The 17,622-nt window shown below is 38.5% G+C and overlaps 1 protein-coding gene across 3 annotated transcripts in view; it reads right to left on the bottom strand.

Moving 5' to 3' along the window:
• Positions 1 to 2,796: 2,796 nt before the first annotated feature.
• The window catches only part of klhl8 (kelch like family member 8), a 45,191-nt gene continuing 30,365 nt past the window's right edge, over positions 2,797 to 17,622 (bottom strand). For 2 of the 3 annotated variants that reach the window (XM_012953592.3, XM_018093771.2), the window contains 4 exons: positions 10,228 to 10,396; positions 9,241 to 9,400; positions 7,526 to 7,727; positions 2,797 to 4,431 (listed from right to left, as the gene is read on the bottom strand). In XM_012953592.3, the coding sequence (XP_012809046.1) occupies positions 4,308 to 4,431; positions 7,526 to 7,727; positions 9,241 to 9,400; positions 10,228 to 10,396 (655 nt within the window). In that variant the 3' untranslated portion in view covers positions 2,797 to 4,307. 3 annotated transcript variants of the gene reach the window in all.

Genomic DNA, 17,622 nt, shown 5'->3' with positions numbered 1-17,622 from the left:
TGAATCCTATTGAGATGTTGTGGCATGACCTTAAAAAGACAGTTCATGCTAGAAAACCCTCAAATAAAGCTGAATTACAACAATTCTGCAAAGATGAGTGGGCCAAAATTCCTCCAGAGCACTGTAAAAGACTCGTTGCAAGTTATCGCAAACGCTTGATTGCAGTTATTGCTGCTAAGGGTGGCCCAACCAGTTATTAGGTTCAGGGGGCAATTACTTTTTCACACAGGGACATGTAGGTGGGTGTAGGTTTCTCCCTAAATAATAAAAACCCTCATTTCAAAACTGCATTTTGTGTTTACTTGTGTTATCTTTGACTAATAGTTAAATGTGTTTGATGATCAGAAACATTTTGTGTGACAAACATGCAAAAGAATAAGAAATCAGGAAGGGGGCAAATAGTTTTTCACACCACTATATGTGTTAATATTATGAAAAATATTATTTTTCTTCATTTTTTAGACATTTAGAGGCCTATATCTTGTTACAGAAATGTAATTACACAAATATTCTTGCATATTTTGAAAGCTTAGGTTGTGCCGAAAAAAACCCAATTTATTATTTTCCCAGGTAAACTAAAAGTACCCGCTTGGAAAGGCCCCCAAAGTGAAAGAGTGCAAAATGTTCAAAAACAGTCTAGCAGTAGAAGTTCCACTTTGTCCAAATCGGCTGGCAGTTAAAGAGTTAAAGTAACTCTTTGAAGGCCCAAACACATCTCAAACTTCTTTAAATCAATACTATCCTCAGCCTGTAACAGCATCCTCAATAACAATTATTCATGAGAACCTGATGCAGTCTGGGATTAAATAACTGGCTGAATTGGGGGCCAGAGAATAATTGAATGAATGATTTAAAAAAAAAAAAAAAAAAATGAAGACAAACGTTTTTTATTGTTTTATTATCAGCATTCAAAATCAACAGCTTTGTAAATAGCACTCCACAAAACATGTTTAATAAATAGACATCTCTATATACAAACGTAACCCGTTACATCATATTTACAAGACACAAAAATATTATCTATCCACAAAACTGGGAAGAATCTACACAAAACACATTTGGCACATCAAGGATTAAATTAACATTTTTTAAGGTTTTATATTGCTCAAAACAATTTGCTGCTATATAAAAATGTGCACTTCCGTTATCAGAGACGATGTGCCGCCTCTGTATTCTAGCCGCGTCAGGCAGCCAAGTTGATTTGGCCCCTCGCCCCCCCCATGCTTAGCTCATTTGTGTCAGAGGGGGGGCCACATCTGCACTAGAAGAGCCAAAATTCTAATTTAAAAATCAGAATTTCTGCTCTTCAAGTTACCAGGAGTAGCTTTTTGCTGCCACTGGTAACCTGCTGGGCCCTGCCACCTATCTTAACTTGCCTCACAGCAGTACCGCCCTGGCAGAGGTGTGCCTGGAAAATTTCCTTTGGTTCACTGGAAACCATAAATGTTTTTTGTTCAATCTGTCTCTATTTCACCTTTCTGCATCATTAGAAGTAAACAAATCCCTACTCAAGGGGAGATTTTGGCAAATCTCTAGGCAATGATTGTTCACATATTATTCAAGTAACTGCTTTCACAGAAGCTTTAAAGGTGTAGTTCTCTTTAACAAAACTAATTAATATAGGTTACTGTTTTTTCTAACCAGTTTCTCCTAAGCATCAGAGAAATGCCAGCAAGTAATGTATCAGGTGTTAAAGATTTAGAGTGCTGGGAGAATGAACATTAGGAGCTGTAGCTGCTGAGAAAATGTAGTAATTCATGTATGCAGGAATGGACTGGCCCACCAAGCTACCGGGATAAAAACCCAGTCGGCCCCAACCCAACCACTCCCACTTCACTGCTTACTTGGTATCCAATTTGTGCATTGACAGGCTGATCTTGTGTCTGTCTTGTGTCTGCTTACTTATATGTACAGAAGAACAGGAACAGCACCTCTTGTCTTTGTAGATTAAAATGCCTTTATTGCAACATTTTTTTGGGGCAAACAACAATAGCAGCAACGTTTCAGGTCACAAGACCTTTTATCAAGCTGTGACCTGAAACGTTGCTGCTATTGTTGTTTGCTCCAAAAAAATGTTGCAATAAACGCATTTTAATCTACAAAGACAAGAGGTGCTGTTCCTGTTCTTCTGTACCAGGATATGCCGATGGAAAGTGGCCATTGGGGAACCTGCACTACTTCTAACTAATCACAAGGCTTGGTGCTGACTACTACTCTCCAAATTGCTTACTTATATGTGCCATAAGATGGCCATACAAGCACCGATAAACTGAATTTTGTATGATTTTCAGACCATGTGTGGTCTCTGAATTATCATCCCGATAATTTCTGTACCATGGCAATTGGTTGTTTCGTCGATCAGCCAGGTTAGAACATTTCAGTGGGATAACAATAAAATCTGTGAGTTGTTTATCCGACAATATCCTTGGGGGACCTAAAATGCATTTCAAGGAGGTCACTTTCGTACAGTTGGTGTCTGACAACTATTTCATGTCCAGAACATCCTCCAATTTGTTATTTTTGACTTTATCCTACAATTTCAGTTCATTGCATTTAAACGTACAATAGATATCTGAATGTTAATTGGAAGACTAATATCTAAACAAAACCTGTTTTCTAAAATTATGCCCAAAATAAATACTATTTGCTATGGTTTCTCAATTTTCCTAGTTTTCAAAAATGTTTTATAAATTGTTTCATTTGCCTTAGTCTTAATGGATTCTGAAGCAAGATGAGCAAACTTCTGAACTGTTATGAGTTGCTACATATCTTAGCAGCTATAAGTGAAATGCTAGCAACTAATGTACTATCTTGTAGCAGTTGCTCTGGGCCAAAGATCAGTAAGGGATAAAGTTGCTTGGGCAAAAATGTATCATGATAGACATTTAAAAAGCAAGCAATCTGAGCTGATACTGGCTAATTTGAGTATAGCAGGGGAAATAAACCCAGCTGCATTTCTGGGGCTCGCCACCCACTCCACGCTTAAATTTTTGGCGTTTGATTGTGTTAAAGCTATTGCACTCTCTGCACTGGAAGAGCCAAATCTCAGTTTAAAAAAAATGGAAATTCGGATCTTAAAGAATATGTAAACCCTACATTTAACTACCATATATATAAGTTGGGCACATCTACCCTACCCAAACCACACCATTTGTATTGCATATATCCCCTTCATTCACCAGCACCATGACATTTCCTCAAAACAAATAGCAGCTTTTACATGGGGGTCATTTTCACTCTGACATCAGCGACAAACAGCACATGTGCACTGAAAAGTTTAAGCAATGAAGAATGCAGGCTTACACAGGCAGGGCTGCTTGGATTCAGTCCTGTAATGGTTAAACTGAGCTCAGGAGAGGAGGAAAGGGGGAAAAAAAATTCTCCAGTAGAGTGGACAGCTCTAGCAGAATTTCTGTGGAAACCAGCAGGGCCATCTCTTCATTGACTGTTAGACTGGAAGGCATGTTTGGTAACCTGAGAACTGAGCATGCTCAGTAGCCAAGAGCCAAAGTCAATTCCTAAGGGAAGGGGTTAAGTGGTTTAGAGGAGCAGAAGGAATCCCAAGTGATTAAGGATGCTGCAGCCTTACTATTAACCTTTGAACAACCAGAGTGGCAGCTATTGTAAGATTTCAAAGAGGCTTTTACCTGATTAAATTTTTTTTGTGGTGGGTTTACATGTCCTTTAAAGTTACCAGAGGCACCCCTGGTAATTGGTTCTCTATAATGGTTCTCACCTTGCCTCATGACAAGAGCAGCCCTGAATAAACTAAATATAAAAAGTAACTGAAAAATTCTATTATTGGTGTACAATTTGAAAAATAGTTATTTCTCCATTATTCCACAAAAACATATCAGACTTGTCAAGACAATCAAAAATCTGTGTTTCTTGCCTATTGCTAAGATTCAATCCTTGCTGGGCACTGTACAGTGTGAAAATCCTTAATCTATAATTTTTATTAAAAATGTATATATACAGGTATCTGAAGGGGAAAGCACTTGGCTAAATATAACAGCAAATCACATAATAATTGGGAGAGGTGACACCTTCATTTAACATTAATAAATGTAACGCATTACTACACAAAGCCATTGCCACATTACACAACAAAAAGACAACATACAGGCCCATCTGATGATATTGAACTACAACTCCTATGCACCCCAGCAGCCTATGGCTATCAGTGGGAATAATTTAGGTATAGTTCAGCAGCACCTGGAGGTCAGCAGGTTGCCCAATTGTGCATAAGACAGTTAAGTAGCCTCACAAAAGTAATGACTGTGCTTCAACTCTGACACAGATGTGGTTTACATGCAGTCTACAACATTGCTGGATCCTTGACCAACATCTCGGATTTGGCTGCACAGGCAGGCGCAAACAGCAACTCCAGCTCCAGCTCTGCAATGGGCTACAGATCCAACGAGCTCCCATCTGTCATTAAGAAATGGGTGGGGGAAAAGAATACACCTTGTCACTATTTTAGCACAAATACATCAGTGCATTCCATTTTATCACCTATTAAATATATAAAATACACATGCGCGTGTGTGTAAATTATGCTAGATTATGACTAACAAGACATAACTGTGCAAGGAAAAACATGAACAGTGGGTCTCATTTTTCTGCACTAGGCAACTTTGTACCTGACAGTAACCCAAAGTAATCAATTCATGATCAGCTTTTTTTTCTCAGCAAGATGCAGGTTCAACAGGAAAAGCTAATATTTGATTGGATGCCATGGGTTGCCATTCAATTGCAAAAATGTAAGTACTACTGATAAATTATTCCCTGTGTGTACACCTCTAACCGTTACATTAATAACACAATAAGATATAATTGATATAATATAAAATATAATATCCTCTAAAACATCTAAAATAAGAGATACACAGTTTTATAATACACAAGAGTTAAAATGTTTATATAAATAAATATAGATATAATATAAATAAATAGATATAAAAAGATATAATATAAAATATAATATCCTCTAAAACATCTAAAATAAGAGATACACATGTTTACTGCATAAACGTGTACCAGTTATATACCAGTTATATATAAAATTTCCCACACCATGGGAAACGTTTCCAGATACGATACAGATTAACCTGTTTATCTGAGTACGTTGTTTATTGTATTTCTTGTCCATGTGGACTGTACTATATTGGGAAATGCATTACTCCATTTCGGCTGCGGATGAATAATCACAGATCAACTATACGGTCGGCACTCACCACGGGTAAAGCGGATACCCCTTTAGCGAGACATTTCATGTTAATGAAACATCCATTGCCCACGCTTCGGACGATTTTGATTGACCATGTACCAGTGATGCCTCGGGGTGGTGATCGAGCTAAAAGATTGTTACAGAAAGAGGCGAGGTGGATACATATATTGGACACTATAGCCCCTCGGGGGCTAAATGAAATGCAATCTTTATCATGTTTTTTGTGAGGTGCATCGGGTTCCTTAATATTTCTCATGAATAGAAGCACGTTATTGAAAGTTATTTGGGTTTGATCATGAGATGTTTTTAATTTTTAAAAATTTTTTTAGAGGTTGTCGTAATAATCAGGGGTTCCTTTTAGGATGAGACAGTTATTGGCAATAAGGGGTTTCTTTTGACTAAGGGTAATCTGGTGGTGACCTAGATTCTGTGGTATAAAATTACTTCTAGCTCATTTTGATTGGAAATTTCCTTCTCCTTTGGGTAGCCCCTTATGAATTAACTATAATATGTAGGTCACTGTGAAACTCCAGAATATTTATGTATGACCTCTTCTTATTTCTATTTTAATCACATATTATTCACGTTTTTTAATCATGTTTCTATTAATATGCGGGTAACACTATGATATATAGACACATAATTTAACACTGTTATTTCCCCTTTAAATGGGAGGGTATGAATTTAGACATATTATCATGTTTAATTAGGTATGTATAATGATTGGTTGTATGCACTATTTAAACACCGTGGTCACTTCTGGACACTATCCTGACGACGGTCCCTGGTGGATCGAAACGCGTTGATGTGAGCGTGGAGCAATAAAACTTTTGATACTTTTGCACAAATTGGAGCCGTGAGTGCTTTCTGCTGCAGCTATGTGAATACGTTTGGTGAGCACCCGGCGCGTGGTTTGCGATTGGTGAGTGCCGTCACTGGAACAGATATATATATATATATATATATCTGATAAGTTTAATCAAAATCATTAAAAACATATAAATATATACACAGTTTTTTGTGTAAAACATTTTACAAACCTTTAGAAATATGCCCCACAGTGTCTAGTATTTAGACCTTTGGCCAATTCTCTCATTTCACTGAACAAAAATGTCAGTTCTTCATAATTTATGGAGACACATTCTGCAGCAATAGCAGGAATTATGGTAGCCATACATGTAAAGATCCACTCATTACATAGGTTACATATAAGTATAAAAATGCCTACTGGAAACTGTTCCTGCAAAAGGTGGGCATAACTAGGTATTAGAGCCAAGGTGCACACATTTTCCACAGAATAAAATGGCAAATCTGTTTAAATAGACTTTGCAGTCATTTATTCAACAACAAAACTTTAACATGTTTTTGCAAAGCACTGACTAAATTTCTGTGTGACCTGCAAACCTGCCCAAAGCCTCCCTGTCGCTGTAAATTGCCACTCCAATCATCTTTATGATCACAACCCTCAGAGAAAGGTTTCTGCAATACAATACTACTGCACTGTGTAAATTGATGCTTCTTATATAAATGCTGCATTAGAGGACTAATCCCCAAAATCCAGGCATCCTCTTTATTTTAAATGTTGAAAAGAAAGGCTCTCTCAGTAGTTAGGTGTTACAAAAATAGTAGCTTCTATTAATATAACATATAAAACATTATTAATTTTGTCAGTGTGAATAATTAACTCAATTATTCTGGGTCTCTGGCCATCCTGCAGATTTAAAATGAAACTACCCATACATGCTTCATGCTGGTCTTGAGACAATAGTCTTTCAATATTATTTCTGTTTTCCCATCTATAAGAGCCAGTGCTCTCCTTAAGTCTAGAATTTTACCCAGCGAAGCCTGGCGATGTGTGCCAAATTTTCTTGCTGCTTTTTACACAGTATAATAAATATGCACCTTAGTGTTAGTGTTAAACAAAGGCACGTCTGTAACAGATCCTGCTCGCTGCTTTTTCATGCACGCAACTATCAAACTGCTATCAGATGTGTCTCTGTAAGACAAAGACGCCATGTAAACAGGAACGCCTACTGAATATGTATTGGCAGCAGGGACAACACCATGAAGAGACGGCCGTGAAGCTTTGGAGCACTACTGAGCTGAGCAGATGTGTAGGGCTTTGAGAGAAACGCAGGATAACAGCACTTGTATTACAAAAATTGTTTATAATAAATAATGCATTCCTATGAGAGATTTACTTCTTTTCATTCCCCAAACACAATAAAGAAGTTTCCCTTTTAAGTTCAGGACAATAATAACCTGACTTGATGCACACAGAGAATACAAAATTACCTGTTAATACGTGGATCATATGATTCCACTGTGTTTAGATATGCATTGCCATTGTGACCACCAACTGCATATATTTTTCCCATTAATGTTGCTATGCCAACACCACCCCTAGGGGTAGTAAGCTCTGAAACATAATCCCACTTGTTCATGCGAGGATCATATCGTTCTACAGAACTCAGTGGAGAATTGTCATCAAAGCCCCCTGCGGAGAAACACAAAACACGAGGTAAACAAACTAACAGCACAGAAAGGCAACAGTGAACGAATGAAAAATATAGTAATGTCAAGTCTATAAAAAAAAAAAAAGGCAAATGAGTTAGCATGACAAGAGCATTCAGTATTTTGTATTTTAATAATTTGTAACATGTAACTGTGAAATATACATTTAACATTTCCCTTAACTTTCCATACCTGCAGGTGAAACAAGAGGGTGCTGACCCTCTTGCAAAGACAGCTGTGGGCACTGTGTATTGTAGAGGGATTTATGTTCAGTGAATCACCCACCCATTGGCTAATGCTCTACACAGTAGGCAGTAGTGCTGCCAGGCATCCTTGCAAGAGGATCAGTGAGCCTTTTTGACCAACATGCTGGTTTCAGCAATGTTCCTCCTTTGGTTAAGCGACCGCTCAAGACAGACATGGCCAATGAAAATTACAAATCTAAGATATTAATATTAGGACAGTGATCCCCAAACCTGTGGGTTGTAAACAACATGTGGCTCTCCATGCCCTTTGATGTTGCTCCCAGTGGCCTTAAAGTAGATACCTATTTTTAAATTTCTGGCTTGGAGGCAAGCTTTAAAAGCACAGAGACACAGTTTTACTCTAAAACAGAGTCTCCTGCAGGCCAGCAGTCCCCTTAAGGTTCTAAATCAATCAGTCCGTATTTCACATCCCCAAAGAACTTCTTTCATGCTTGTGTAGCTCACCAACACTATTTACATCTGTGTGTGGCACACAAGTAAAAAAGGTTGGGGATCCCTGGTCTAGGACCTGGAATATGTGCAATTCTTCTTACATGGTGCAGTTAGGTGTTTTTCTTATACATGCCTATTTCAGGATTTCCTGTTTAAACAAGTTGGATCTAATATGTGAATGGGTACCTAAGTCAAATAATACACTTTGCAGTCTACAATTGATTATACAAAACACAGCAGTCCCTCGTCCCCTATTGTATTTGCAAGTATTTTATCTCTTGTAATGTGTATATTCAGATTGATATTACATAGCTGTTCTATTGCATTTTTTTTTTTTACATTTTGGATAGAATGCATTTTTACCTGTAACTGTAAATATAACTCAAAGAGAAAAGAGAACCTTACTGTAAAAAAATTTATAAAAGAGTTCATTAACTAAGTTTATGGCCATAAAAAAGTTCATGGAACTCCCTATATTTTTAACAGACTTTACATATTGTTTTACATAAAAAATGTCAACAAGTAATGAAACTGAAGTGACATCAGTACACAATGGCGGTCATTTATAAATACCTGGGCACCCATGGCAACCAATCAGAAGTCTGCTTTTATTATTATACTTGCAGCTGACCGGAAAAACTTAATTACTGATTGGTTGCTATAGCTTACTGCCAGGTAGAAATTTGCTCAGAAATTATAAACCACCCCCACTGTCTGCAACTGAAGACATTACAAGGTACTTTTTAGAAGCATACACATTTTACAAGATATTCATGGTTCTAATATGTAGATACTAACCTACAACATACAAGCAGCCATGGAGTTCACTAACACCATTTCCAGCTCTGCGTTGGCCCATCTCCTTGACCTCTACCCATTTGTCCAGATGTGGATCATACCTCTCTACACTTGAAAGTGAAGCTACTCCATCATTCCCTCCCACAGCATAGACGTGGCTCTAAAAATATACAGATAAAGAATAAAAGCACTAATGCAGTTCAGAAAAAAATGCAAACATGGGACTTGCAGAACAGACACACAGATAGAACAGCAACACTTCACAAGTACTTATGGATGGAAGTAGACATAGGCAACAGAGGGGGACCTACCTCTGTTCAGTGGCACAAATTTGAGCCTCCTGCAAAGATAATATCTCTTGGGCCTACACAGGCAAAACCGCTGCTTACACCATTTCATAAACACCACAGATCAGAAGGGACTGCAGGGTTTGCTTGGGCCATCCTTGGCTTTTGGCCTGGCTTTGCAAGTGCCATATAAACTGGAGCAGATCAACCTTTTTTTCTGGCATAGATATACCAGAGGTGAAAATTCTCTGTGTGCCACTATAGCCTAAGGAAGTTGGCCAAGAGACAATGTATGAGAGCATCCTATCCGAAAATATACACTATTTACATGCTATGTGTGCCAGTAGCCTTATATTATCTACTTCCGGTTAATGTGTCTCTGTAGCAATAGACAATTAGTTATAAAATATCAAACAAACTGCTATGATTTTGGGGCACATCTGAATGATTGTTAATCCATGCAATTCATTTATTGCAACTGTAATCTTAGGAAAAAAACAAACATTCTAATGAATGATATAAAAAATATAATAAAAAAAATATATTGCTGATGGTCAAAAGTGTAGTGCACCTGGGCTATGTACTTTGTTTTTAGGTTTCTCACCACAACAATACAGTTCTATGTGATGCATACAGTTGATTTTGAGTTTTTCAAATATAAAAATACATTTACAGTTAATACATTGTTTGCGTAACTTACCATTAGGGCAACAGAACCAACTCCACCTCGAGGAGAGATCATTGGAGCAACAGAAGTCCAGTGGTCACTTTCTATATCATATCTTTCTACATCATTGAAGCATGTATTGTCATCAAGCCCACCAATTGCATATATCGGGCCACCCAGTGAAGAAAGTGCAATACCCCTCCTATATGTGTCAAAAAATCATAATGCCATAAAACAGAATAGATAAAGCCTTAAAGCTTTTCCAATGTTCTTAAAGATTTTTTTTGTCTAGTGAAAATAACAGCTCATGGAGAAATATTGTTATCTGCAGGTTCAGAGTCCATGAAACAATCATTCCAACCGTACACTATGTCTGCATTTGTCTACAATATGTTTGTATTCGTAGTGTAAAGCAGTTAAAAAAAATGTCATATGTCAGATTTATGAAGGCCCTTTGATTTCTGTTAGCTGGTCAAAAATTATTGTACAGTCAGGACTACAGAGCTACAAAAGCTTTATCGTTTGTAGTACCACTTCTCAACTGTTATTATCACATATTACACATCAACCATACAAATGACATACAAAAATTGGCCTATTTCGGAGGTAACGCAGGATAGTCCGGATGGAGGATAAGCAGCCCCAAAGAAATTCAAGCTGTCCTGCAGGCTCAGGGAGCATCAGTGTCAGCGCAAACTATCGACATTTAAATCAAATGAAACGCTATGGCAGGAGACCCAAGAGGACCCCACTGCTGACATACAAAAACACATAAAAAAGCAAGACTACAGTTTACAAAAAATGTACTTGAGTAAGCCACAATCCTTCTGGGAAAACATCTTGTGGACAGATGAGACCAAGATAGAGCTTTTTGGTAAAGCACATCATGCTACTGTTTACCGAAAACGGAATGAGGCCTACAAAGAAAAGAACACAGTACCTACAGTGAAATATAGTGGAGGTTCAATGATGTTTTGCTGCCTCTGGCACTGGGTGCCTTGAATGTGTGCAAGGCATCACACATACATTGTATATGTATATATATATATATATATATAATATATATATATATATATATACACACACACACACACACACACACACACACACAGTGGCTTGCAAAAGTATTCGGCCCCCTTGAACTTTTCCACATTACAGCCACAAACATGAATCAATTTTATTGGAATTCCACGTGAAAGACCAATACAAAGTGGGGTACATGTGAGAAGTGGAACGAAAATCATACATGATTCCAAACATTTTTTACAAATAAATAACTGCAAAGTGGGGTGTGCGTAATTATTCAGCCCCCTTTGGTCTGAGTGCAGTCAGTTGCCCATAGACATTGCCTGATGAGTGCTAATGACTAAATAGAGTGCGCCTGTGTGTAATCTAATGTCAGTACAAATACAGCTGCTCTGTGACGGCCTCAGAGGTTGTCTAAGAGAATATTGGGAGCAACAACACCATGAAGTCCAAAGAACACACCAGACAGGTCAGGGATAAAGTTATTGAGAAATTTAAAGCAGGTTTAGGCTACAAAAAGATTTCCAAAGCCTTGAACATCCCACGGAGCACTGTTCCACCGATCATTCAGAAATGGAAGGAGTATGGCACAACTGTAAACCTACCAAGACAAGGCCGTCCACCTAAACTCACAGGCCGAACAAGGAGAGCGCTGATCAGAAATGCAGCCAAGAGGCCCATGGTGACTCTGGGGGAGCTGCAGAGATCTACAGCTCAGGTGGGGGAATCTGTCCATAGGACAACTATTAGTCGTGCACTGCACAAAGTTGGCCCTTATGGAAGAGTGGCAAGAAGAAAGCCATTGTTAACAGAAAACCATAAGAAGTCCCGTTTGCAGTTTGCCACAAGCCATGTGGGGGACACAGCAAACATGTGGAAGAAGGTGCTCTGGTCAGATGAGACCAAAATGGAACTTTTTGGCCAAAATTCAAAACGCTATGTGTGGCGGAAAACTAACACTGCACATCACTCTGAACACACCATCCCCACTGTCAAATATGGGGGGGCAGCATCATGCTCTGGGGGTGCTTCTCTTCAGCAGGGACAGGGAAGCTGGTCAGAGTTGATGGGAAGATGGATGGAGCCAAATACAGGGCAATCTTGGAAGAAAACCTCTTGGAGTCTGCAAAAGACTTGAGACTGGGGCGGAGGTTCACCTTCCAGCAGGACAACGACCCTAAACATAAAGCCAGGGCAACAATGGAATGGTTTAAACCAAAACATATCCATGTGTTAGAATGGCCCAGTCACAGTCCAGATCTAAATCCAATGGAGAATCTGTAGCAAGACCTGAGAACTGCTGTTCCCAAACGCTGTCCATCTAATCTGACTGAGCTGGAGCTGTTTTGCAAAGAAGAATGGGCAAGGATTTCAGTCTGTAGATGGGCAAAGCTGGTACAGACATACCCTAAAAGCCTGGCAGCTGTAATTGCAGCAAAAGGTGGTTCTACAAAGTATTGACTCAGGGGGCTGAATAATTACGCACACCCCACTTTGCAGTTATTTATTTGTAAAAAAATGTTTGGAATCATGTACAAACCGAATTCCAAAAAAGTTGGGACACTAAACAAATTGTGAATAAAAACTGAACGCAATGATGTGGAGGTGCCAACTTCTAATATTTTATTCAGAATAGAACATAAATCATGGAACAAAAGTTTAAACTGAGAAAATGTACCATTTTAAGGGAAAAATATGTTGATTCAGAATTTCATGGTGTCAACAAATCCCAAAAAAGTTGGGACAAGTAGCAATAAGAGGCTGGAAAAAGTAAATTTGAGCATAACGAAGAGCTGGAAGACCAAATAACACTAATTAGGTCAATTGGCAACATGATTGGGTATAAAAAGAGCTTCTCAGAGTGGCAGTGTCTCTCAGAAGCCAAGATGGGTAGAGGATCACCAATTCCCACAATGTTGCGCAGAAAGATAGTGGAGCAATATCAGATTGGTTTAGTGTCCCAACTTTTTTGGAATCCGGGTTGTATGATTTTCGTTCCACTTCTCACGTGTACACCACTTTGTATTGGTCTTTCACGTGGAATTTCAATAAAATTGATTCATGTTTGTGGCTGTAATGTGACAAAATGTGGAAAATTTCAAGGGGGCAGAATACTTTTGCAAGCCACTGTATATATAACTTTGATAAAGGCTGCAGGAGTAGCCGAAATCTTCCAATAAATTATTGAATTTTGTGATAAGTCCTGTGTGGAGCGGCCCATTCCTTGTTTGATTATATATATATATATATCTACAGGGTTGGAAATGACAGCACACGCGGGTTTTTCACAAAGGAGTCTTGTAGTTTTAAAGATGTAAGGCTTTATTCAGTCCGACGTTTCAGCTCCTAGTTGGAGCTTTCATAAAGGCTGCAGGAGTAGCCGAAACGTCAGTTCTTCACTATCTTCCAATAAATGATTGAATTTTGTGATAAGTCCTGTGTGGAGCGGCCCATTCCTTGTTCGAACACCCTGGGTGCTGGCTAAAGTGAGGGAATACATGGACAGAGAGCCGCACACACAAGGACTTAGCGATAAAGTGAAAAAAATTTCCTTGTGTGTGCGGCTCTGTCTAATATAAATATATATAAATATATATATATATATATATATATATATATATATATATATATATATATATATATATATGTATGTATAATGGATGCACCGAATTGACAATTTTGGGGTGTGGCTGAACCCTGAATCCTTTTATAAAAGATTTGGCCAAATACCGAACACTAATTTGCATATAAGGCTGTGGAAGGTTAAAAGAGAACTGCACACAAAGCACACAGTGAAGAAAGTTCAACTTCTGTGTCATTTTAAGGATTTGATTCAGCCAAGCATATGGATTCGTCTGAATCCGAATCCTGCTGAAAAAGGCAGAATCTTGGCCAAATACCTAAATGAATCCTGGATGCGGTGCATCCTTAAAAAAAAAATATGCTGTAAAAACAGGTATAGGATGCATTATTCAGAATGCTTGGGACCTGGGGTTTTCCGGATAGATATGTAATTTGGAGCTCCATACTTTAACCCTGCTAAAAATCGTCTGAACATTAAATAAACTTAATAGGATTCTTTTGCCACCAATATAGATTTATGCCACTAAGATACTGTTTTATTATTACACTGAAAAAGGATTTTATTTTTAACTAGAAAGAGAAGTTTGAGAACAAACTTCATATTGGCTTGAAAAACGAAGTCGCTGAATGATATCCGATTGGCTATTGTTGGCTCTACCCAGTTTTTCTTGGACCGCACTTATATCGTAAAAACCACTGTGCAAAGTTTGGGGACCCTGGTTTTAAAAGTGCCTGAATGGTAGCAATTTAAATTTCCCCACTGAAAGTCAATGAGTCACATCTGATTGGAGGTTGGCGGCTCCACTTTTTCTAACCTGGACCTGCAGTTACCCAGTGACGAACTCTACAAAGTTTAGAGACCCTAGGATTAATAGTTAAAGAATGGCAGCAGTTTAAATTTAAACCAATAAAAATCAATAGGTGAATTGTGAGTAGTGGGTGTGCCCCCTTTTTCTAAGCCTTAGTTGAGGCACCCTGGCATAAATAGTGTGAGAACTACAGCATTTTAAAATTAAACCAATAAAATTCAATGGAGAAAATCTGATTGGCTGTTAGTGGCCCAACCCATTCTTCCTGTATCTGAACTGCAGTGCCCCAGTGACCGTAAAAATTATGGGACTGACAGCACTTTTTCTAACTTTGAACCGCAAATACCCAGTGACTAACTTTTCAAAGTTTAACAACCCTGGAATTAAAACTTAAAAAATGGCATCAGTTTAAATTTAAATCAATTAAATTTAATGGGTGGAAACGGATTGGCTGTTGGTGGCTCCAACCACATTTCCTAACCTGTAAAACGTTTGGGGACACTGGCATTAAATGTGTGAGAATGGCAGCAGTTAAAATTTCCCCACTGAAATCAAATTAAAGAAATGTGATTGGGTGTTGGTGGCTCCGCCCACTTTTTCTAACCTTGAATACATATTCACCCAGTGACTGTGCAAAGTTTGGGAACCCTGGCATAAATAGTGCGAGAAAAGCAGCAGTATAAATATAAACCAATAAAATGTAATTAGTGAAATCTGATTGGCTGTTGGTGGCTCTACCAGCTTTTCTAACCTTTAACAGTGCAACAGTGAAAAGTTTGGGGACACTGGCATTAAATGTGTGAGAAATGCGGCACTTTAAATTTCCCCATTAAAATCAATAAAATAAATATGATTGGCTGTCTGTGGCTCCACCCACTTTTTTCAAACCACAAATTGTTGTCACCCAGTGACTAACTCTGCAAAGTTTGGGAACCCTGGTGTAAATAGTATAAGAATGGCAGCATTTTAAATTTAAACCACAAAAATTCAATAGATTAAATCTGATTGAAAAAGTAGATGGAGCCACCAGCAGCCAAACCTAAAAATGCAGTCCCCTAGTGACCAACTGTGAAGAGTTGGGGGACCCTGGTGTTAATACTGTGACAAAGGAAGCAGGTTGACTTTCCCCATTGAAAATCAACAGGTAAAATCTGATTGGCTGTTGGTGGTTTGGCCCACTTTGTCTAACCTTGAACCACAGTAACCTGGTGACTAACCCTACAAAGTTTGGGGACCTTAGTATTAATAATTAAAGAATGGCAGCAGTTTAAATTTAAACTAATAGAACGTCTATAGGTGAAATCTGGCTGCTGGTGGCTCAGCCCACTTTTTTAAACGTGGGACATAGTCACCCAGTGCAAAGTTTGGGAACCCTGGCATTAAACCTATAAAATTCAATAGGTAAAATCTGATTGGCTGTTAGTGGCTCCGTCCGCTTTTTCAAACCTGCAGTCCCCTAGTGACCAACTGTGAAGAGTTGGCATTATTACTAAGAGAATGGAAGCAGGTTAAATTTCCTCCACTGAAAGTCAAAAGGTAAAATGTGATTAGCTGTTGGTAGCTCCACCCACTTTTGAGCATTCAACAAATATTATATGTCTGACTCAAAGCTGTGAGAGTGGCAGCAATTTAAATTTCCCCATTAAAGTCAGTTGGTGAAATTGATTGGCTGTCATCCATCAAAATTGTTGTTTCATTCAGAGTGACCCCATGATTATGTTATTCAAGTTTGGGGAGTGTAGCTTCAAGCTGTAGTCAATGGAAAAATTGGGGTGTTCAGAGCAGCGCTATAAAAAGATGGGGGGCAGGATCGCTTAGAAAAGCACAAGCCACCTGCTTCACTATACGACGAAGACGTGTGAAGAGTCTGGGTGTCGTACCCCTAAAACTGTAGGAAAAGTGGCATTTGAAAAATGGGGGGCACTTAAGCATAAGAAAAAGAAGAAGCAGAAGAATAAGCTGAAGAACAGTATAGTTACATAGGGTTGAGGAAAAACCAGAGTCCATCGAGTTCAACCCTTCCAAGTAAACCCAGCACACACAACCTATACTTATCTAAACACTCGCATTAATAAACCTATATACAAACATTAATACTAACTGTAGATTTTAATATCACATTAGCCTTGGATACTATGCTTGTTCAAGAACTCACCCAGTATGTTGGTTTTTCAAACCAACATAAAAATTTGAATTATTTGCTTAAAGAGATGGCCTTCTTGTTATTTGGAGCTTTCTGGATAATGAGCTTCTGGATAAGATTATCTCAAAATAAATAAATATATTCTGTCTGCAGACACAAGCAGTAAAAGATGGACAGGTGACTTTGTGCATTTAGGGTGAAGACACACTAAGCTACTTGTAGCGGCTACTTTTTCATGGATACTAAACGCCAAAAAATACCCTGCCATAGACAATACTGAGAATTGCCTTTGCTAAAACACACGTAGAGACAATAATCAGTAAATGATCAGCATTGTCTATCTTAGCAGCCACAACAAGTAGCTGCTAGTAGTAGTTCTGTGTGTCTTCACCCTAAACCACAGAAAAAGCTGCCTTGCAGGATAAATAGGATAATTAAAAATATGAGAGATAAAAGGTAACAGATTATAGATATCCTCTCTGTCCGTTTCCAAACATTTGATATTCTACATTCTTGGGAGCCAGATTACCTTGAAATGATGATGCTGTTTATTAGGGATGCACCGAACCCACCCTGATGGATTCTGCTGAATCCCGAACAGAATCCCAATCCTAATTAGCATATGCTAATTAGGACCGTGAAGGGTTAAATATCCCCCCCAACTTTTAACCCTTTCCGAATGCTAATTTATGCTAATTAGGAGTCGGATTCGGCCGAAAACGAATCCATCAAAAAAAGGCTGGATTTGGCCCGAATCCCAAACCGAATTCGGGATTCAGTGCATCCCTACTGTTTATAGAGCCCATAGGAAAGCAAGGGGCCATAATAAAAGACTGTGAGCTTCCTGTGTTGGGAAAACAGGTTTTT

This window comes from Xenopus tropicalis, chromosome 1 (assembly GCF_000004195.4).
Source record: "Xenopus tropicalis strain Nigerian chromosome 1, UCB_Xtro_10.0, whole genome shotgun sequence".
NCBI classification, from domain to species: domain Eukaryota; kingdom Metazoa; phylum Chordata; class Amphibia; order Anura; family Pipidae; genus Xenopus; species Xenopus tropicalis.
The sequence above is the reverse complement of the archived record's forward strand: the minus strand, read 5'-3'. Positions and strand labels throughout refer to the sequence as shown.